At 42.9% G+C, this 22,718-nt stretch overlaps 1 protein-coding gene across 1 annotated transcript; it reads right to left on the bottom strand.

Annotated features, from left to right (window-relative positions):
* minar1 (membrane integral NOTCH2 associated receptor 1) lies at positions 1 to 22,552 on the bottom strand. Its single transcript, XM_074623629.1, is given in 7 exon segments — positions 1 to 390; positions 4,277 to 4,540; positions 11,573 to 11,638; positions 12,999 to 14,486; positions 20,919 to 21,776; positions 21,778 to 21,802; positions 22,066 to 22,552. Coding segments are annotated over 7 exon segments (3,081 nt in total). The 5' UTR covers positions 22,248 to 22,552; the 3' UTR covers positions 1 to 192.
* Positions 22,553 to 22,718: the final 166 nt, after the last annotated feature.

Genomic DNA, 22,718 nt, shown 5'->3' with positions numbered 1-22,718 from the left:
ATATATATATATATATATATAATGCACTTTCTGAAATCATTTCTATTGTATAATATCTGTCCTAATCAATTTTATATTGTCAAAAAGGACCACCAGAAATTAATACTGCATTAAAAAAACAAAAACTCCAACTGATATCGTCAAATCCCAACACGTTCATTTTGTAGGCCGGGCCACTCCATCCGGTTACTCTCATGTCTTCATGGTGCAAATTGGAACAACGATGACCAGGATCACAGTGCAGGTAGCTGCTGCAATCAGCGCTCCGATCTTACACACCTTAGACCTCCTGAACTCCGCCTCTTTCCTTTTGAGCAGTGAGTCATAGCCCGGAGTGTAGATGTCCTCCATCCAGTACTCCACATTGTTGGGGTTTTGGGAGTCCTTTGTCTGATGAAATGAACAAATAGGTACAATAAGTAAGAGGATGCACAGGTCTGAGAAAACGTGCACATTTCATAAAGATATGCACTCCCTGATTTCATGATAATGACTGAGGAACACCAGGGTCAAAACACAGACAAGATTTTACTTTGGAGCCAGGTGTTCCACCTCTGAATGACAACATTTTACAAAGCTTAAAATGCTGTATGTACTATATTTACACCATGTTATCCCCAAAAACATGCACAATTCTGTGACATTTTACGTCTTTGCACACATCGATGATGCCACTATCATCCCCTCTCTCTGTAATCCTCCAGAAGTGTAACCCCCCCAAAAACCCCCTATTCACTGGATTCCAATATCAGCAGCTCAGCGACCGAAGACAGACCACCATGCTTGGCGGGGTAGAAGCATCCAAGCTGAAGAAATCTACAAGAAATGTATTATGCAAGACTTGTGCTAAGAAAATAAAGATCTACCTGTACACGGAAGTACACTGAAGGTTATTTTGAAGATTTTATTGTATTCACACATTCACTTATTCATATTCTGTTAGGTTAATGTCTATTTCTGTCCTCAGATGTTTTCAGAATCATCATTGTGAAATCTGGTGAAGGAACGCCAAGTTCTGGTCACATGACCGGAGCACAGCCAATAGGAACGCTCTCTCAATGAAATGACCTGTGATTGGTCAAAGTAAGTAGATTTTCTAAAGCCTGAAAACAGAGCCATGAGGAGGTGCAGAAGTCTAGTTATCTCTCAGAACACTTGAATTACAATATGCTGAAAGGTTATTATGGAATTTTTGCCCAATGATGCCAAAAATATACTGCCTACTGTCACTTTAAGGCACATATGTCAAACTCAAGGCCCGCGGGCCAAACCCGGCCCGCAGTGGTATTATCTTTGGCCCGCAGGATAATATCTAATTACTATTAGAGCTGGCCCGCCGGTATATTGCACGCACCACTAATACTACAAATCCCACAATGCACTGCCAGTGCGTTGCCACGTGAGGGCCTGCAAGCGCGAGCCCTTGCACTACTCGCTCATCAGCTTATGGAGCTAGTCACCTGTGGCCAACTTTCAGCTATCCCACTCCCCAAAAAATGGCTAAACGAAAGGTGGACTTTGAAAACAGAAGTTTTCAAGGCAGGTGGGAGGCAGAGTATATGTTTGCGGATATAAAGGGAAAACCTGTTTGTCTTGTGTGCGGAGATGGTGTGGCTGTAATGAAAGAATATAACGTAAGAAGACACTATGAAGCGAAACACCACGACAGGTACAAGCATCTGGACATGAAACAGAGGCTCCAGAAGGTAGAAGAGTTGAAAAGAAGTCTGGTGTCACAGCAGGCTATGTTCACAAAAGCCAAATCACAAAGCGAGGCTGCTGTAAAGGCTAGTTTTATTGTGGCAACAGAGGTCGCTAAAACAGCCCGGCCCTTTACCGAGGGAGAATTTGTCAAAAACTGCATGATGAAAGTTTGCGACGTCGTGTGTTAAATTTTAAGGGAACCTGTATGTATATTTGAAGAAGCACTTATAGGGCTTCAATGTATCTCACCTACAGCCAGAGGCTTGTCAGGGAGAGTTATTGATTTCTGAGACTCTTGTGACTCTGAAGGCCGTACAGTGGCATCAATAATGTGCCTCTGTGATTGTGTCAAAGCTTAGCAGGGTCCCTGCAGTCGCACGGAAACCACTCAAACACACAAATGTAAGGGGAGACGCCCTGTATCTACGAAGCCCTGCAGGTCACACATGACAATCAATACCGGGGTAGGGTTTGCATTGGTGTGTGTGTGAGTATGTGTAGAAGTGATACAATGGTAAATAAAATCCGGACAAGTTACAATCTCCTAACTGGACGCAATGCGAACGAGCGAACATCAGATTGTTTCAGTTTTTCCCAATGATGTCCTAACCTGCTCTGTGCGTCAGCAAACAGGCTAAGCGACGTATCGCTTGTTTGAAAAAGCGCTCACCCCGGCTCTATTTATGTGAAGTTTCGCACACTTGATCCACCTCCAACCTATTTCCATTGGTCAAAATCGACGCTGACATCCTTGACGTTTCCGTTTTCCGTCCAGTCAGCAGTCAACATAAATGGAGAGACATTAATTTATGAGGTTGAGAAGCGAAATATCTTATAATATGATCCACAGCAACCTTTTTATAAGGGTATCATCAAAACGGATTACGTGTGGAAGGAAATCGGGAAGCTGTTGGTAGTTACAAGTATATAAACTGTCCTGAGTCTCTTATCCCGTCTTTGCGCTCGTAGTATATTTGGACAATTTTTCACACTCCATCCGCCAGAGTTCGCTCACGTGCTGGATGTTAGGAAGAGGTGAAAGACTGCATTTCTTTTGTAAGGTGAGATGAATTCTTGCTGTCAGTGATACTACTAATTCACTAGCTGTTTCCTGGCTTTACGGCAGAAATGCATCTGAAATCCCACTATGCTTTGTTGTTGCTCAAAGTATCTAGAAATACAATGAGCAATGACAACACAGTGGGACTGGAGATGCATTTCTGTAATATCAGCACAGTGAAACAAAGGCAGCGGGGCTCTTTTAGTCTGGAGGATGTTTCATCACTTATCGGAGACACTTCAAAGCTTTCTGATTTTAGTACTAAAGACTGAAAGTTGCCACTGGCTTCAGTTACTAGAAATCTAGCATCTGACTTTACTTCAGCTTTTTATATAGAACAAGGACTTGGTATATTGTCCCTCATTTCTTGTGATGGCCAATGTGAACATGAGGATTTAAACCTTTTTTTCTTTTTGGACTTGCCTCAGACTCCACTTAAAGGATAAGTTCACAATTTTGCAAGTCTGTCCAAAAAACAAACGTGGGCAGAAGCTTAGTTTAAGATAGGGTCGACGATGTTGGAAAGCTAGCATAATTTGAAAGTAGCATCGCCTCAGGAGCTCTGTCTAAACCCCCCGCCCCTCCACTCGGAGCTCCTTCCAAGGCAACGACCCCCCACACACACATGCACGAGCACCGCCGCATCGTAACTACTTCACAGACACAGAGCGGAGAGAGGACCTCAACTCAACAACGCTAACTCATGACAAGTAACCGCGGCAGTGCTACTGCAGGGCTGAGCTTTCTCTTCCATTCTCCAGGAAACGCGCAGTAGCGACGCGCTTTGAGTTCAGGCTGGTGCACACCAAGGGTAGAGTACGAGCAGGGAGGCAGGGAGGCATCTGATTGGTAGACGTTTTTACAGGATTACAGCAGCTACAGATGACGGCTCTTTTCCGGTCCTTTTTCAGAGCTCATCAGTAATGGATCGCTGTCAGGGTGTAAAGACCATTTCAACCAATATAACAAATAGTGGAGACTGGAGAACATCGTCAACCCTGCCTTTAAAATAAGTACACATGTACCATAACTTAAGATACGGGTGTATCGCCATGTGACTCAGTGATAGCATAGCGTCACCTGAAGACATCAGCAGTGAAAATCACTCAGCCGGTGCACCTCATACAGACGCTAACGGGTGCCTTGTGCGTCGGTATGAAGATGCTGCCCAAGTGTCGGTATTTGACGCCCTGGGAGTGAGACCAGGCTGTAGTAGTTGGGTGAATATATGAACATTGAAACAGGTTATTTGCTTGCTGTAATCATTCCTCCTGTTCATACTGGACATTAAAATAACATTCTTTTTTTACTAACCCCACTGCAGATCAACAATAAAACACTGTCCAGAGAAACACAAAGAGGGGATTTTGTACCAAAAGACAGTAACTTTGGGAGATACCCACTTGATTTGACTCATTTTAGACTGCTGAAGCCCCATATTAACTTCAGATGCACATTTTTGGGCAAAACAAGTACTGTGGGAGACTTCTGGGAGTTTGAGGAGTGCAGTACCTGCAGGTCCAGAGCTGTTAGCTGCTTTCCCTTCTCTCCTGAGTTGCGTTTGTACTCCTCGATGGTCCAGGACGGGTGGCCGTGCTTGCCGTCCGACAGGGTGGTGAGCCTCAGGTCGGTGTACAGGGGACTGCCTTTCACATGGGCCTTAATGGAGGGGGTGAAGGGGTGCGGTGAGTAAACCTGTTCGGTCAGGTAGGACTCCTTTGGCGGTTTAGGGGGCCTGTGGGCCTTGGGGAATTCGTATTGACGCTCTCGCTCTGCCTGGAGATGGTGAGAGGATTAGAGAACAGAAAGGTCATCAGAGAAGTTTCCACCAGTGCACTTTCTTCAACCGTGTGAACCTCTGCTTCAGAAAATACAATTGTTTGCTTTTATTTAGGCCAACAAGGTAGTCACTCATTGAAGATCAATCAGGGCGTTTGTCTGAGCATCTAGAGACTTTTCAAACTTCACAACTCTCAGCCAGTTGGAGCACAAAATGTATTACAGAGCAGAGGGTCCTGCCTTGGTCCATTGTTATATTCTATATTTACAAATGAACTTCCTTTAACCCCAAAGAAGGCAAAAAAATAGCCATGTATGCCGATGATTCGACAATATACACAGCAGAATCCACAACTGATGAACTTTCAAGTGCCTCGAAGAAGGAATTGCAGTCGGTAGTTGAATCAAATAACAAATTGGTTCTAAATGTTTCTAAAACCAAAGGCATTGTATTTGGGTCAAAACATCTGTTAATGAATGAGCCACAATTGAAGCTCTATGTAAAGGGTATGGCAGTGGAACAAGTTAAAGAGACCAAACTTCTGGGTATGATACTAGACAGTGAATTATCGTGGTCTAAGCACATTGATAAGGTAGTCAGTAAAATGGGCAGGGGGTCTTTCCGTTATAAGGAGATGTTCAAATGTTTGATCTTCAAATGTAAGGGGATATGTCATTAAAACACTTGTTTTATCTCATCTGGACTTTCGCTCAGATGTTTGGTCTAGTGGCACACATAAAGAAGTTGCAAATTGTTCAGAATAAGGCAGCACGTTGTTTACTTCGTTGTTCATACAGAACTAATGTCAATGGAATGCATAACAGTCTATCATGGTTAAAAATAAAAGACAGATTGACTGCCTCGTTGCTTAATATCATTAGAAATATATCGGTAACTAAATTGCCAAGAGTGTTATATAAAGAATTATTATCATCAAATCATAAAAGGTTTAATAATGGATAAATATAAAGTCCTGTTAATATTTATGAAAAAAGAAGTTGTTGCTTGCTCTGTTTTGTATTTTGACATATAATAATCTATGGTCCAACCACTAATGAATCATATTTACCTCTATACTCTGTCAATAGTATTACCTTGAACTAGTATAGTTCAAGTTGTACGAATAACTTGAACCTAGGTCCTGTGTTGTGTGTTGGGTTGTGTCTTGAATATTATTGTGTTTTGTTGCTGTTGCTTTTGTTGTTGTGATCATTGTTGGTAAAGATTGTAATGTGATTATGTGCTGAAATGTAGCCCTAAGAGTTCACAGTGATTACAGTGGACTCCAGGAAGAATAGCTGGGCTTCAGCCACAGCTAATGGAGATCTGAATAAAAGATAAAGATAAAGATAAAGAGGGTTTACTTTAAAATGTTTAATATCATTAGACCTATGATTTAAATGCCTGGGGAGACACAGTAAAATGCTATACTGTGCAGACTTAGACTAATAGAGGCAGTCTGCTCTTCAAACCCGCCTGCTACAATGAACATATAAAGCGTGCATAATATATACCATAATTTTAAGTCTTCCTAGCTGATGTCTGCAATGTGCAAGATAATATGCTTAAATGGCTTTTAAAGATCGTCGAGACTGTTGGCCTCATTAATTCTATCAATCCAGTTCCACTTTACATCCACATAGATGGAGATCTTACTTCAGTACAATCAGAACTTGGGAGTAACGTCAGCATTCTATCACAGGCAGAGCAGCAAATTATTCTGGATTTATACGTGACATAGAAATCCTTGTTACTGTTTTTAATTTAATGTTATTTTACATTTGAGGTCAGCAGCTGGATAGATTAGTTTTTAAATGGTGTTTTAATTGCACTTGGCTCTAGAGGACGACGTGTGGGGATAGGACCACGCTCGCAATGCCAAGTGTGCCAAGAGTGTGGGAAAACAAAAATACCTTTGGTAATGAAAGCGGAAGGATCAAATTTGATGCTGCATCATATTGTTATAAACCAACCGTTGTTAAAAAATAAATAATCAGATTTAACGTGGAGTGGTTCTCCAGGAAAAAATAGCTAACTGCTAGCTTGTCAGAGGAGAATTGAGCAGTATTACAGTTAGTTGAGGAGAACAGGTGCTAAATCGGATTATCAGCTGTGTGGGGAATGTGAAATAGTGCATCATGTCAAATTGAGTGATTTTCTGGTTTTGCATCTGTCCAAAGTAGTTGTTGCTCTATCATTTCTTTCCACCTAAAAATGCTACTGCTTCAAATCATGTTTTTTAAACCTGCTATGGATATTTTATCCTTTTGGAATATTCCTTTAAAGGTGCCATATTGTAAAAAGTGAGATTTTAAGGTCCTCTACATCATAAAGCAGGTTTAAGTGCTATATAAATACTGTTAAACTATCAAAACGCTAAATATACGGAGAAATACACACAGCCCGTATTCAGAAATTGCGCATTTAAAACTAGCTGTTAGGATTTCTGTCCATTTGTGATGTCACAAATATACAGTATTTAGACCATTACACGGTTTTATACATAAACATTCTAAATGTGTCCCAGTTTATTTCCTGTTGCAGTGTATGTGAATAATATCAGCTGACAGGAAGTAAACATGGACCCAAACTTCCGTTGAAAAAAACTAAAACGGAGCGTTTCAGACAGAGGGTAAATACAGGTATATTCAGGCAGACAGTATGAGGAAAATAAAGTTTTTTTTGAACATTACAGAATGTAAACATGTTCTAGTAGAAACACAAAATACAAGTATGAACCTGAAAATGAGCAAGATATGGGACCTTTAAGATCTGAAAATATGTGCATAAGGGGTATAGGCGATATATCGAATATACTAAATGTATTGTGGCTTGTTTTACATGGGATGCAATAAATTACTATATCGCCAATATTGAGTATAAAAATTAATTGTCGTTTTTTTAAGCCGCCAGCATGAGACTCGCTTTGGCATTTTCCCTTTTTCCGCTCTTTGAATAATCGCCATGGTCTCTGAACGCACGAGACAAACTGGTTTTGAACTGCCCGTGGGATGAACAGGAGTCTGTCCATTCAGGATAAAAAGCTCTGTTTTCGCTGTCTATTTTTCTCTTTTTAGAGCACGCCAATTATTTCTCCGACTGTTGTCTCTTGTCTCATCTCTCCCGTGTGTGTGTGTGTGTGTGTGTGTGTGTATATCATTCACTGACGCGAGTCGCCGTACTTACCGGAATGCACAGATTTGGTTGGCTGAGTAGCATCACGTGAGGAGATTTACAATGCATGCAGTTGGTATGTGAGTTTCTTGGGCTGCTAAACCAGTGCTGTAAACGCTAGAAAAGCTACGCCAGTTAAAATAGAAACACTCAAAATTGAATAATTCTCAATAATTTTTCTGTTATAGGTCCGATATATATTGCAATATAGCCTAAAAAAAATATAGACATTATTATTATATGTATATAATACAACTCAGTCATTTCAATTTGTTCTTGTTTTAAAAAATATATATAATAATTATTTCATTTACGGCATGTGTTCTCATAGTTTGCAATCCAATACACTCTATCCAATGTTAAAAACATTTCCTATCCAACACAGATTTAATTCATTTCCAGGGAGCACCCTCTCATGAATTATCATTCCCTCGCCTGATCTGCAAACACTAAATGAAGAATAAAGCATTCCTGAGAAGGCTGAGTATTGATTGCATTGATTCCACAGCAATTACAAACAGTTTTCATCAATACCAACTACAGTGACAAACATTTGAGTCCAGGGTCAATGAAGGTGATATAAATGTGTGTGTGTGTGTGTGTGTGTGTTTGTCTTTATTAAGCAGGAAAGCTAAAGTGGCTTTCAGGTTGCAGTCAGCAGCTTGTGTTAATTGGATGGCTGTGTAGGTGAGTCTTTAAAGAAATCGCAGTGTGCTACAGTACTCATTCAAAGCAGAACATGACTCATGAACTGTCATAGCTTCACCATGGAAACCAACCTCAGCTCCTCGTTGACCATTGTCACAACGGATAACCTTATCTGTCTGTGTTGTCTGCAACAATATGGACACATTCACAACAATTCATTCCATTTCAAATCAGAGGCCGACGCACGGGGTACCCGTCTTGCGTTACTTTTGGACGGACCAGGGACGCCCTGTCAATGCTCGTTACACGCATACTATCCTTTCAAAATAAAGTTAGGTTTAGGTAACACAACCACTTAGGTAGGGTTAGTAAACGGTTATGGTTGACATTAACATCACTGACTAACGTCTCACAAAATAAGTCAACGTTACTTTTAGTTTCATACGGGACACGAACAGCGGTCTCCTGGTTGAAAGTCTTGTTTGTTTGAACCATCCACCTGCCCTACTACGTCACTTGCTCCGACTGTCAAATAACGCTGCATGTGGGTTTACATTGGACTTAGTTGAAAGTCCGGTTCATCACATACTGTCACTAAAGGGTGCCTCCGCGCGTTGGCCCAATCGGCGGTATTGGACGAGTTGAGAATGAGACCGGGTTGAATTAGTCATTCAGACTGATACTACTAAACTTATCACAGGACCATAGGCATAGACGACCTTGGCAGTCACCCAGGGCACCACCAGTTACATGTCACCAAAGAGGTGGAAGACGTATTGTACCCTCTCATTTCTGACACCTAATCTATTTTAGAACTCATTGATGTCCAAAATATGCATTTTATTTCAATGCTCACATTGCACCGCAGCCTCTCATTGCAGCATTATCATTATCATAACCAGGCTCATACTATAGAAATGATACCACCAAAGGAAAGCAACAGCGACTGTGTGGCCTAGGACAGCAAAATGTCCAGAAGCTGCCTTGATGCAGCAATTCATCTATCTCTAATTCTATCCAGTCTTAGTCATTGCAAGGTAAACAGTATATTGTGCCTGTGCATTGCAGTTATCTAACAGGAATGTGTACTTGTTGTTGTTGCCCAATGACCTTGCATTTTTTTTCCTTGGGCTCTCTGCGTCATGATCCATAAAGCAGAGGCCTTATTGAATTAAAGAAAACAAAGCCTTATTCAAGCTACAAAATGGCACTGGTGTGGCTTTCTGATGAGTCTTGAAGGTGCTAAATATAGGCTTGGGAGCATTTCTATTGCCTCTAAATGACTCTCAACATGACGATGGCGAACCGCAGCTCGCAGCTTATGGTGCTAAACAGTGAAAACTATGGCAAAAGTGCTGACAGAGATAACAGTGTTAACCTGGGGAGGTGTGGGGGGGGGGGGGGAGCCGGAGGGTGGGAGTTAGCTTCCGCGACAACGCCGTCGGTCGGGACCGCTTTATCAGCTGTAACCGCCGAGAGCGGAGCGGCAGCTGTGATAGCCAGTGCTGCACGCTCACATGCACAAACATGCACTAAAAACATAAGTGGCCGGCCCGGCTATGTCGACAAAGCGAGGAAAAGCTTGAATTACAACACACACAGAAAGAGAGTGACTTCATTCTCTGCTCAGGTAGACTCCTCTATATCTTAACATAGCAAATAGTTGTTTGCTGCTATATTAATGCTATTAATACTCATCCCCCAGGTCTGATGTCAAGGCTCGATGATGGGAGTACATGGAGGCATTTCTGTTGGTTCTTACAGCCAACAACCGAACAAGTAACGAGATGATGTAAAAATAAAATAAATTGAATTGAAGTAGCGTGCTATGCTCATGCCGTATTACCAGGTCCGCGATGGCGAGGAAATAACAATGGCAGACATTTATATAGATTCTCTAGGTATTCCGTGGGCGGGGATGGTCACCAAACTGGAGGTGGTTCTACGTTACAACAAACCCCATAGGACTTCATATTTACACATAATTATGTTGAAAAGCCATGAAAAAGTGCATTTGGCATTATATGTGCCCTTTAAATTGAATATGATTAACTTAATGCTTACGGAGTCTAACACACCAATAGAAATAGCACTCCCATGTCAGTTTTATTACTGGATAATTACATGGTATACCGCTGCTTGAGAGACAGCTCAGGGTCAGGACTCATTTCATTTAACATCCGCTCCGTATAGCTCAGTGCAGAAAGGTCACAGGGAATGAGTAGTGTGTTTCACACCCACTGAGACATTTTGACATTTCAACACTGTTTTACAAGCCTGACGCCAGTCAGCAGGGCTGTGTGGGGAGCAAAACAATAAAGTTGAGAATGAACCAGAAAAAGAACTGTAACGGAAAAGTTCAACATTTGGGTATATATATATATATATATATATATATATATATATATACAGTATATATAAATATATTATATATTTATACGCTATGATATGCGCTATATCAATTTCATGTTTGTGAGTCAGGACGTTCTGGAACTGGTATATGGATATCACAGTACTCTATCACAATACGTCCTTTTATACCAAAATATTGATTTTTAACATATATGTAGTGCATGTAAGTTGGTTCAGTCATTGGTCACTCTCTTGATCTCCCACCTTTGTTTATTAATAATGAGCCTTACAATGTCCTGACTAAACAAGCGGATATATATAATTAATTTAATAATTTATTATTAGACATGGTTGTTCCATATTCGACTATTAAAGCTGAAGTAGGCCAGATTGGAGCAAATATGATTAAAAAAAGTTATTTTTATAAAACGGTTGCTATATCCTGAGAGTAGTACATGAGACAGGCAATCTGAAAAAAATCATGTGTCTCTGTGTCCTCCGGTGCTCCTAACGGCATCTGCAGGATTTCACAGACCGGAAGAAAGCAAGCAGTAAGAGCTGATCTGGAGTCTGCTGTCTATGAGAGCCGACTGTCAATCACTCCAGCCAAACGGTCGAACAAAGCAGCGCTGATCAAATATGAATCAATATTATGTTACGTTAATGCCTGTTTCTCTCTCCTCAGATGTCTGTGACGTTGAGATCAGTTGAGGAAATACAAAGCACAGCCCACCAGCTGGAGCACACTATTTAAGTTTTTACCAATCTATCTATGAAAACATCCTCACTATTAAAAGAGTCTATTCAATATGACACTTAGCTACGTTAGTTAGCAAAACCAGACAAGGACCCACCTGTGCTTTGGCAGAAGGCATCATCTGTCCTGATGGATCCCCCATATCCACAGACTGCAGGAAAAACTGATAGAAAGGCACACATACACTTAACGTTACTTCATAATGCCAGACACCAGACAGTAAAAAGTAACAATCTAGCACCTCATCTCTTACCTCATAATGGACTCCCATACCGGTAGCCTTACTTCTGCTCCCATCTCTTTGACCAAAATCAATGTAGAGTTAGCTCCTCTTGACGTTAGCTAATGCTGGCAATTTTTTACCATCCAACCACTTAAGAGATTAACTTATTTTTATTCACGTACCCTTCTTGTAATTAGCTAATATTAGTGACATAGGGACAAATGCTTAATGTCGGTTAGCGGTTAAACGGTTAATTATTAACATCCCTATGATCTGCGTTAAAGAAATTAATTTAAAGTGTAACTAAACCCCCAAACCATCTTTTTCAGCTGCAACCCCAATGGTACTGTTACTGATGGATTCAGGTCCAAATCTTGACACCCTAGTGCAAAGTATTTGAATTCTACATATTGTGTTGTAAATATGCATAGAGACTGCCCTCTACTGGTTGAAACCCAGTCATTGCAATTGATTGTTGCTATTAGCTGATCTGGAGGCAGGTGATGTACTGTACGCAGACTGTGGCAACAGGAGTTGTGAAGAGTAGCTGTTACCCTTTAAATTAAACATTTCCATCAACTCTATCATATCGTTGTCCAAAGAATCGATATAACATTGCATCGTGATGAAACTGGTGACTTACACCCTCTATTACTACTCTGTTAAAAATGAACCCGTTAGATTGTCCCAACCACATTTTCAATGCGTCCTCCGTCCATGCTTCCCTGTAAAACAATTTGATATTATTGACAACCTTATATGCAGCACAAAGTGCAAGAGCATCCTGTATGCTCTCCTGTCCCATTGTGTTTTTGTTTTTTGTTACAGTACGCATTTATCTCTATCTGACACCTCTGTTATGTGATGTACTGCATCTGTTCTGTTTAATTAATCTATACTGAATCCATGCTTTATGTTCTGTCAAATACTGTGTGTTTCCGTTTAATTTAAATGTCCAGTGTGTAGGATTTAGGGGGATTTATTGGCAGAAGTGGAATATAATATTCAGAACTTTGTTTTTTTTCATTAGTGTATAATCACCTGCAGCTAAGAATCGTTGTGTTTCCATTAGCTTAGAAAGAGCCTTTCTTATCTACATAGGGAGCGGGTCCTCTTCACAGAGTGTGTCTCATGTGTCATGTGTTTCTACAATAGCACGGAGCGGACAAACCAAACACGGGCTCTAGAGAGAGCCTTACGCGTTTTTACTTTACCTGAAGGCCATATATATATATATATATATAATCATATATAAAAATCACAATTGGGATAAAAGTGTATTTAAAAACAGAATCTCTACCTCTTTGGCCTTCCAGTGTTTGTCCATGCTGTCTCTGTCCTTGTCCTCGTCCTCGTCTCCAGGGTGGCAGGAGTAGGAGACTGTCCTCCAGTCCCGCGGGGAGTTGGTGATGCTGGCGACCTTCGACTCGGTGGTGCCGCTCTCCTCGTTGAGCGAGCGTGACGACCTCCTGGTGAACATGCTCTTCTTCAGAGCCTTCACCCTGAGGCTATCGCTGTTACTCCCATCGGAGCAGCACCACTCCGCCGAAGAGCCGTTGTCCACTTTGACGTTGTGACCAGTGGTGTGGCACTGGAAAACACGAGGCGAGAGGGCGGTGTCGGGATGCGGATGATGGTGGGGGTACGGCTTGTCGGGGGTGGCGCCGGACACGGAAGAAGCAGACGCCATCTCCCCGTGTCTCCCGTTGGCTTCGGGCTCCTGGATCTTCTCGTCCAGCTTGTTGAGTTTGGAGAGCACCTGGGAGATCTCGCTGCGAACCCCCGACAGAGACTCCAGCTTCTTCTCGATCTCGCCGATCCTCATGACCAGCTTGCACACGCTCGATTTGAGCTCGTCGTCCGTGTTTTCCAGTGAATTAAAGAGGTTGTCCAGCTTGGACTTGGCTAGTTTGACCGTGTTGCGATCAGGAGAGCTGTCGCATTCAGACTTCAGCGTTACCTGAGAGAGAGACCCGTTACTGTTGTAACATGACGACTGGACAACGCCCAGGGAGTCACAGACACTCATGTCATCCAGGAAACGAAAAATGTCACTTATGTCATCACTAACCATCTCAGAGTCCTCATCACAGTGTTTGAAGGCACGCCTTTCTCTGTCACTGTACTTAGCCTGGTAGTCCTTCACCTTCTTCTGCTCGGCCTGCTCTGTTTGAGTCCCGACACTAGAGGAGCTGTCCCCTCCCTGAAAGGATGAACTCTTCATATTTTTGTCCCTAAACCTTTTGGCTGCTTCTCTTTTATCCAAACCAGCAGGCCCGTTTGCCATCAGCGCTAAATCCTTGTTTTTTATTCCGTTAGTTTTCTTTGCAAAGCCAGATGGAGAAGCTACTACCTTTCCCTTTGGGCTCTGGAAATGTTGCTTGTTGTCAGTGCTCATGATGGTGACATTGCGATGGTGCGTTTCTTTGAGTGGTTTGCTGTTCAGAAATGACCTCTCGAAGTCTGGAGGCCCCTCGTCCGTGTTGAGACTGAGGCTCTTCACCGGCCACGGCGGCTGCTTCTTCCCCGCTTTGTTACTCTGCTTCCTGCTGCTGACGCACTCGGAGACCGTGGTCGGACCGAAGTACGTGGACGCCTGTAAGTCGTCCAGGCTCTCGTGCCTCGCCCTCCGTCTGTCCCGAAGAGGCGAGTTGAGTGTCGGCTCAAAGTAGGGGTTACTGTAGGGGAGTTCGAAGCTGTGGTTGAAGAAGGTAGCAGGCTTGTGCAGCTCCCTCCTGCGGTAGCCGTCAGCAGCCTTACTGCCCTGTTTGACCTCAGAGGGCATCACCTACAAGAGCAACCCAGACAAGCACTGATTCAGCAAAAACAGCAGAGACAGTGTACTAATAGTAACTATGGAATCATAAAAAAAAATATCACAAAACTGTGGAGGAGTACTGTACACTAAAAAAGGAAAATATTTGTAGGAGCACTCAGAAAAGTTTTCATGGGAACAATAAGACTTTCATCATGGACCTCTGATCTTCAGAATAAAAAGGGTGGGAGGTTAGTGTTGTAATGTTATGAGAGCAGGAATTCATAATCTGTGTCAGAAAAATATAATAAATGGACTTGCATTTATGTATCTCCTTTTTAGTCTTCCGACCACTCAAAGCCCTTTACACTACATGTCAGCATTCACCCATTCACACACACATTCATACACTGATGTCAGAGGCTGCCATTCAAGGAGCCAACCTGTCCATCAGGATCTGATCTAAATACTCATTCACACACCGATGGCTCAGCCTTCAGGAGCAGTTTTGGGTTCAGTATCTTGCTCAAGGACACTTCAACATGTGGACTGGAGGAGCCGGGGATCGAACAGCCGACCTCGCGATGGGTGGGTGACTCGCTCTACCCTCTGAGCCACAGAATAGCATAACACGTCCATCTCTGTGTGCTGTACATAATAGTTGGGCAGTCAAACAATAAGAGCATTGTGAAAGTCCTAATTGATAGTTAATGCATAATTTATATGCAATGATAAAACGTGATTTCGGGAAGCGGTGGATGAAGTACCTAAAAGACACAATTGAGTAAAAGTGCAGATATATAACCAGAAAATGGTTGAGGTAGGAATTATCATTTCGATTTTTTTTTCTGACCGATAACCGACCTTCATTTTATTAACCGTCAAGATAAGTGCGTTTCATACAGCGGTGCTGTGGTTGTGGTGCCTAACAAGCCGCCCAGCTGCAACGATAAGCCGATGCACAAACAGGTTAAATCCATCATTTATCACCAGCTGCAGGGTATGAACACAACAGACAACTGAGTCCCCGGTTCACCTGACGGAGAGAGTTAGCAGCCTCGATGCTGCGTGTGTTATCGAGGACACATGCAGGCACTGTCCCAGTAATGGCCCGGCCAGGCCGCCCGCATGAACAGCGTGTGGCGGCTGCGTCGCGGTGTGGCGGCTGCGTGATTGATGTGTCGGGTGTTCCCACCAGCAGCGTTTCTCTCTATGTTCTAGAACACTGTCTGGTACATATTTCAGAATAAAAGCCTTGTGTTAACAAATGAAGGAATTCTGTCCACAGAAAAAAAACGCTTGAGGGCTTTTATTTTAAAATGAAAGCAGGAAGTGTTGATTTAAAAAAGAAATCTTTACTTTTTTAATCTCCGTAACATATTCTACTGATAGACATCAAAACTGTAGTAAAGTCTTGCTGATATGAAGTTAATATACTGTCAATAGATCACTTTCACTGTCTGTGACATATTCTACAGATGCTCTAACCTGTTAACATGGACGCCAAAATAAAAAAAAAACGGGTAACGCAGCCGCCACGCGCTCCTGACGTTCCTGGTGTCTCCACCACGTCATTTAGTTTAGCTGAGAGGTTGTCAGCTGTGTGTCTGTCTGACTACTCTGTTAGTTCAGCGTAACGTTAGCGAGTGTCCGACAGACCGTGTGTGATGGTATGTAGTATGAAGTTATGAGTAACGTTATAGCTAACGTATATCTGTTGGTGAATAAATGCTACAACTCCTCAAGACCTAAGCCAAGTTCCCGTGTCTTGCCAGTCACCTGCTGGTTAAAGTGAAGGAGGTTAGCCTCGAAACTAACACCACATCCGGCTCAAGCTCACTTAAGGTGGGCTGTTAAGGTGGACTGTTAAGGTGGACCAGCTATTCTCCTTTAAGTGACAAGCCGCTCCTCTGAGTTTTGCTGTTTTTTATTTAATTTGTAATATTTGTTTTACTCGTTAAACTGATAGCATTAATAGCTCAAAATTCTTATTGTCGGTCAACTGTTAAACGGTTAATTATTAACATCCCTAATTTACTGTACTTAAGTATCAAAAGTAGTTTTCTGATATGAAATGTACTTAAGTATTAAAAGTAAAAGTACAAGTAAATGATGTTAATAAATAAAGCAACTCAGAATTTTCACAACTTAAAGGATTTAAAGAACAAAATCCAGTTGTTCCTTCCCTCGTAGTATCAGTAGAGTGAAGCATGATGGGACCTGCAGCCTGTCTGGGTGCTCCCTGCTCTTCTGCCTGGAACACTACTGCCTTCATTTACATTTCAGTTTACTGCATCGTATGACGACTATTAGAAATGAAATGTCAAATATAATCGTTATATTTGACATTTCATTTCTAATAGTTAAGTCAATTGCTCTGGACCAAATGGACATCTGCAGTTACCAATCCAAACTGGGACTTCAGGTTTTACTCACTCATGAAAAATGTAGATGAGTTTTTATCTCCGTGGTGCTTCACTAGAGCTCTTTCACCCTGTTTCTACCAGACCTTTCTACATTTGAACCCGTTTAATCTGCTAATCATCATTTCTATATTTATTGAAAAATAGTTTTTAAAAAAAATACTGAAGGCTATCTCTCCATCATCTGCTGCTGTCTCTGTCTCTCTCCATCATCTGCTGCTGTCTCTGTCTCTCTCTTCTATCTCTCCATCATCTGCTGCTGTCTCTGTCTCTCTCTTCTATCTCTCCATCATCTGCTGCTGTCTCTGTCTCTCTCTTCTATCTCTCCATCATCTGCTCTCTCTCTCTCTCTCCATCATCTGCTGCTGTCTCTGTCTCTCTCTCTTCTATCTCTCCATCATCTGCTCTCTCTCTCTCTCTCTCTTCTATCTCTCCATCATCTGCTGTTGTCTCTCTCTCTCTCTTCTATGCCTCATCATCTGCTGTCTCTCTCTCTCTCTCTTCTATCTCTCCATCATCTGCTGCTGCCTCTCTCTCTCTCTCTCTCTCTTCTATCTCTCCATCATCTGCTCTTTCTCTCTCCCTCCATCATCTGCTGCTGTCTCTCTCTCTCTCTTCTATGCCTCATCATCTGCTGTCTCTCTCTCTCTCTTCCATCTCTCCATCATCTCCTGCTGTTTCTCTCTCTTCTATCTCTCCATCATCTCCTGCTGTTTCTCTCTCTTCTATCTCTCCATCATCTCCTGCTGTTTCTCTCTCTTCTATCTCTCCATCATCTCCTGCTGTTTCTCTCTTCTATCTCTCCATCATCTACTCTCTCTCTCTCTCTCCTATCTCTCCATCATCTACTCTCTCTCTCTATTCTATCTATCAATCATCTGCTGCTGTCTCTCTCTCTCTTCTATCTCTCATCATCTGCTGTCTCTCTCTTCTATGTCTCATCATCTGCTGTCTCTCTATCTCTTCTATCTTTCCATCATCTGCTGTCTCTCTCTCTATCTTCTATCTCTCCATCATCTGCTGTCACTCTCTCTTCCATCTCTCCATCATCTCCTGCTGTTTCTCTCTCTTCTATCTCTCCATCATCTCCTGCTGTTTCTCTCTCTTCTATCTCTCCATCATCTCCTGCTGTTTCTCTCTCTTCTATCTCTCCATCATCTCCTGCTGTTTCTCTCTTCTATCTCTCCATCATCTACTCTCTCTCTCTCTCTCCTATCTCTCCATCATCTACTCTCTCTCTCTATTCTATCTATCAATCATCTGCTGCTGTCTCTCTCTCTCTTCTATCTCTCATCATCTGCAGTCTCTCTCTTCTATGTCTCATCATCTGCTGTCTCTCTATCTCTTCTATCTTTCCATCATCTGCTGTCTCTCTCTCTATCTTCTATCTCTCCATCATCTGCTACTTTCTCTCTCTCTTTTATCTCTCCATCATCTGCTGGTGTCTCTCTCTCTTCCATCTCTCCATCATCTGCTACTTTCTCTCTTCCATCTCTCCATCATCTGCTACTTTCTCTCTTCCATCTCTCCATCATCTGCTGCTGTCTCTCTCTCTCTTCTATCTCTCCATAATCTCCTACTTTCTCTCTCTTTTATCTCTCCATCATCTGCTGCTCTCTCTCTCTTCTATCTCTCCATCATCAGCTACTTTCTCTCCTCTCTCTCTCTGTCATCTGCTGTCTCTCTCTCTCTACCTTCTATCTCTCCATCATCTGCTGTTTTTCTCTCTCTCTTCTATCTCTCCATCATCTGCTGTCCCTCTCTCTATCTTCTATCCCTCCATCATCTGCTGCTGTCTCTTTCTCTCTTCTATCTCTCCATCATCTCCTGCTGTTTCTTTGTCTTCTATCTCTCCATCATCTGCTGCTGTCTCTCTCTCTTCTATCTCTCCGTCATCTGCTGTTTCTCTCTCTATCTTCTATCCCTCCATCATCTGCTACTCTCTCTCTCTCTGTCCGTCTGTCTCTCTGTCTGTCTGTCTGTCTGTCTCTCTGTGTCTGTCTGTCTGTGTCTGTCTGTGTCTGTCTGTCTCTCTCTGTGTCTGTCTGTCTGTCTGTCTGTCTCTCTGTGTCTGTCTGTCTGTGTCTGTCTGTCTCTCTGTGTCTGTCTGTCTGTGTCTGTCTGTCTCTCTGTGTCTGTCTGTCTGTCTGTCTGTCTGTCTCTCTGTGTCTATCTGTCTGTGTCTCTCTCTCTGTGTCTGTCTGTCTGTCTGTCTCTCTCTCTCTGTGTCTGTCTGTCTGTCTGTCTCTCTCTCTCTGTGTCTGTCTGTCTGTGTCTGTCTGTCTGTCTATCAGTGCAGTGTGTGTAGAGTTCAGGCTGTCGGTGAATAAATGCTACAGCTCCTCAAGACACAAGCCAAGTTCCTGTGTCTTGTACTGTTTTCCATACATGACTCGGGATTTACATCTCCGTTACAACACAGCTACCTGCTTGAAGGTGTGTGGAACCACGGCTGTAACTAGTATATATAGTGGTCCAAGGCGCAGCTGTAAAACGGTGATAAACACATTTCATTTCCTATGTTCTTCACAATAAATGTCCCTATATTATAACTATATTGTTATTTAAAAGCTTTTACTATGAAGCAGCATAATCAGGAAACATTGGTTTTCATCAGCAGCAACTTAACACGACTCCTATGCAGCTGAACGCCAAACAGTAAAATAAAGCAGATTAAAACATGGAAGCAGGAGATTCAGTTAGGAGCTACTAAAGTACTGAGAGCTGAACACACAGCGTCCTTTTTCTGGTCTCCTGCACGTTTGTTTGAGGAGGAGAAGGTGGAGTTTCTAAATTGCAAGCTGCTAAAATCTGTTAAACGGATGTAGGCAAAAGGGTACAACTGCTGGCAATGCACCCTAGTGGGATGTGTGAGAATATTACATCCTGCAGGACAAATTAGCACACTGGCTGTCCGCTGAGGAGACCGCTAAGAGAATATGGAATTGTTATTTATTCCTAGCTTCATTTCTTTATGTTCTTTGTAACTGATTAACTGAATAATAAAAGAAAGTTCTATTGTATTCATTCTCTGTATGTATTTGTTCAAACCTGCTTGCTTGCAACAGTTACAAGTAACAAAGACGCTCAGGGGAAATGTATCGGAGTAAAAGTACACATTTTATCTAGGAAATGCAGTAGAAAGTTGATAAAAACTGAAGTTAAGTACAGATACTCCGAAAAAAATACTTAGTGCCTATGTACTGTAACAAAGTATTATTACTTCGTTACATTACACCACTGGGTTAGGGGATGAATTTTGAGATATAAATTATACTTTAACAACCAAAAAGGAATGATACAATGGCCAATATACTTCCACTCCCTTGTTCTCAGTCTATTAAATACAGTATTTGGAATATTTTCCCTATTTTTCTCATAGACTGTATGTAAGAAGGGGACGTAGTCACCGCGATGTCATCCATCGGTTTATGGACTGCCGCTTTGAAGCCTTGAAGTTTGTGACGCCGCCATTGTGAAATCTGGTGAAGGAACGCCAAGTTCCGGTCACATGACCGGAGCACAGCCAATAGGAACGCTCTCTCAATGAAATGACCTGTGTTTGGTCAAAGTCTCCCGTCACGGGCTAGATGTTCTAAAGCCTGAAAACAGAGCCATGAGGAGGAGCAGAAGTCTAGTTTTCTCTCAGAACACTTGAATTACAATATGCTGAAAGGTTATTATGGAATGTTTGCCCAATGATGCCAAAAAATATACTGACTACTGCTACTTTAACGAGCAGAAATATCAAATGTTTGTTGGTTATTTCACTTTTTTTGTTTCTTATTTTGTACATTGAATACTTTTGGGTGTTTTTTCAGACGGTGTGTGGGCCGTACACTAAATGATGAATTAATTATATGAAGAAGAAAAAAAACACTTTTAAACATAGAAACTCTATTCTACTAATGATTTGACTCATCTTTGATGTGGTAGAGTTCCAAACCCCTGACAACAGCAGATGTGCATTCACACTGTATCAAAGTTGCCCTCCATCTCTCACGTCTTTCAACAGCATCCGACAGATATAAAAAACACAAACCTGTGGTGAGAAGGCCCCAAAGTTGTGGAAGTCCTCCTTAAAGACGTTCCTCTTCTGGATGCAGGAGTGAACAGAGAAGGGCTCTGGGTGGCTGATGTGCTGCAGGGACTCCTGGTCGGTGGTGGACTCGCTGTCCATATCCATGTGAAAGTAGGTGCTCTGCATTTCGCAGGGTGGGGAGTGTGTTCTGCTGCTGCTGGAGTACTGGGGCAGATGGTGCAGCTTGTCCAGAGAGGCTGCTCGACATTTCAGGTCCTTGCTGACGCCCAGAAGGAAGTTAGGGTCTGACGTGGGGATGAACTGCTGGCGGTTGTTGCCCTCAGATGATTTAGGACAGGAAGTGCCACTCTGAGCCACAGGGTGCTGCTGAGGGCGGTGATGAAGGTGGTGGTGGTGGTGATGGTGTCCATCCCTGGGGTGATCCGCATGCTCGTAACCAACCCCCCTGTCACAGTCCTGAAACTTCAAGGCATCATTGTCAGAGACTCTGTGCACCGCGGGGAGCTTGTCTTTGGCTAAGCCCCCGTTCATCTGGATCAGGTTGAACATGGTGATGATGTCGGCCGCCACCATGAGCTTCTTGGACTGCGGGTCGTCCATGGAGCAGCGCATCTTGTCCTTGAAGAGGGTGGCTGGGAAGGTGGGGTCCATGCAGGCCGTGTAGAAGAGCAGGCTGCGGAGCTTGGCCAGCTGCACCAGGTCGAAGCGAGCGCACAGGGACTTGCACAGGTCCTGGTAGGACATGGTGTTGTGCTTGGTGTCCAGCTCGTCCAGGATCCGGACCAGGAACATGGAGTACTCTGGGAGGGGGTCCATGGCTGCTGCTGGGTGGCAGGAAGAAGAGGCCTTACAGGGGATGTCCCACTAAGGGAGAAGATTGGCACCTGGAGGAAAAAATAATAATCTAAATGTTGATTCTCATGTGTTGGGTTGTTTTAGCCCGGACAGGAACTAAAGCATCCATGGATCAGGGTTGCTCACTGACAAAGAGGAGGAGGAGGCAGTCACACATATAGAACCTATAACCAACGTCAAATCTTGCAGAGATTCATCCTGTTCCTCCTGCATGTCGACAGCAGCTGTAGGGGGTCTAAGGAGCATGCACAGGCAGATTTGAGCTTTATTTCAGCATCATAGCGTCACTCACCCGGAGTTGCTGGGAACAGAGAAGATCATCTGATCAGCTCGGTGCAGCACAGCACAGCACGGAACGGCACGGCACAGCATGTTCCAGCTGAGAGCCAACACAAGAGAGGATGAACTGGGAGTCTGATCAGCATCATCTGGCTCTCCTCTTCCTCTCACCTCGAGACCCAAACATCCAATCATACATCGGTCAGAATAATACAAAAAAGAAAGTCTAAATCAAACCAAACGCACAGTACATGCTCACATGCACGCGCACAGTTCCGTGCTGATAAAGGAACATTTAGAACCGGTAGAACCGGTCCTGATGTTGGTCACGGATCCGTCCTCCCGGGAGGCTCCGTGAGTCTCAGCCGGCTCCATGTCATTCCCTGCCGGACTCTCTGTCACTGATGCTCCGCGGTGCTGCTAGAGGAGCTGGAGGATCTGGAGGAGCTGTCCGGGGATTCAGAGAGCATGCTGTGCTGAAAAAGAACCAAAGTGTCAGAGTAAAAGATTAAACACTGTACTACCGGTTTCCGCTTTCAAAATAAGAGCATTGGCGGGGTGTTCCTGAATATCAAGATTTTTTTTTTTCAACTACCGAAGGTGGAAGAAGTATTAATACCTTCAAATGTAACAATAAACCAGTGAAAAATACTAACTGCTACTTAA

This window comes from Sebastes fasciatus, chromosome 2 (assembly GCF_043250625.1).
Source record: "Sebastes fasciatus isolate fSebFas1 chromosome 2, fSebFas1.pri, whole genome shotgun sequence".
Taxonomy (NCBI): Eukaryota; Metazoa; Chordata; class Actinopteri; order Perciformes; family Sebastidae; genus Sebastes; species Sebastes fasciatus.
This window is presented reverse-complemented; position numbering and strand designations above follow the sequence as displayed.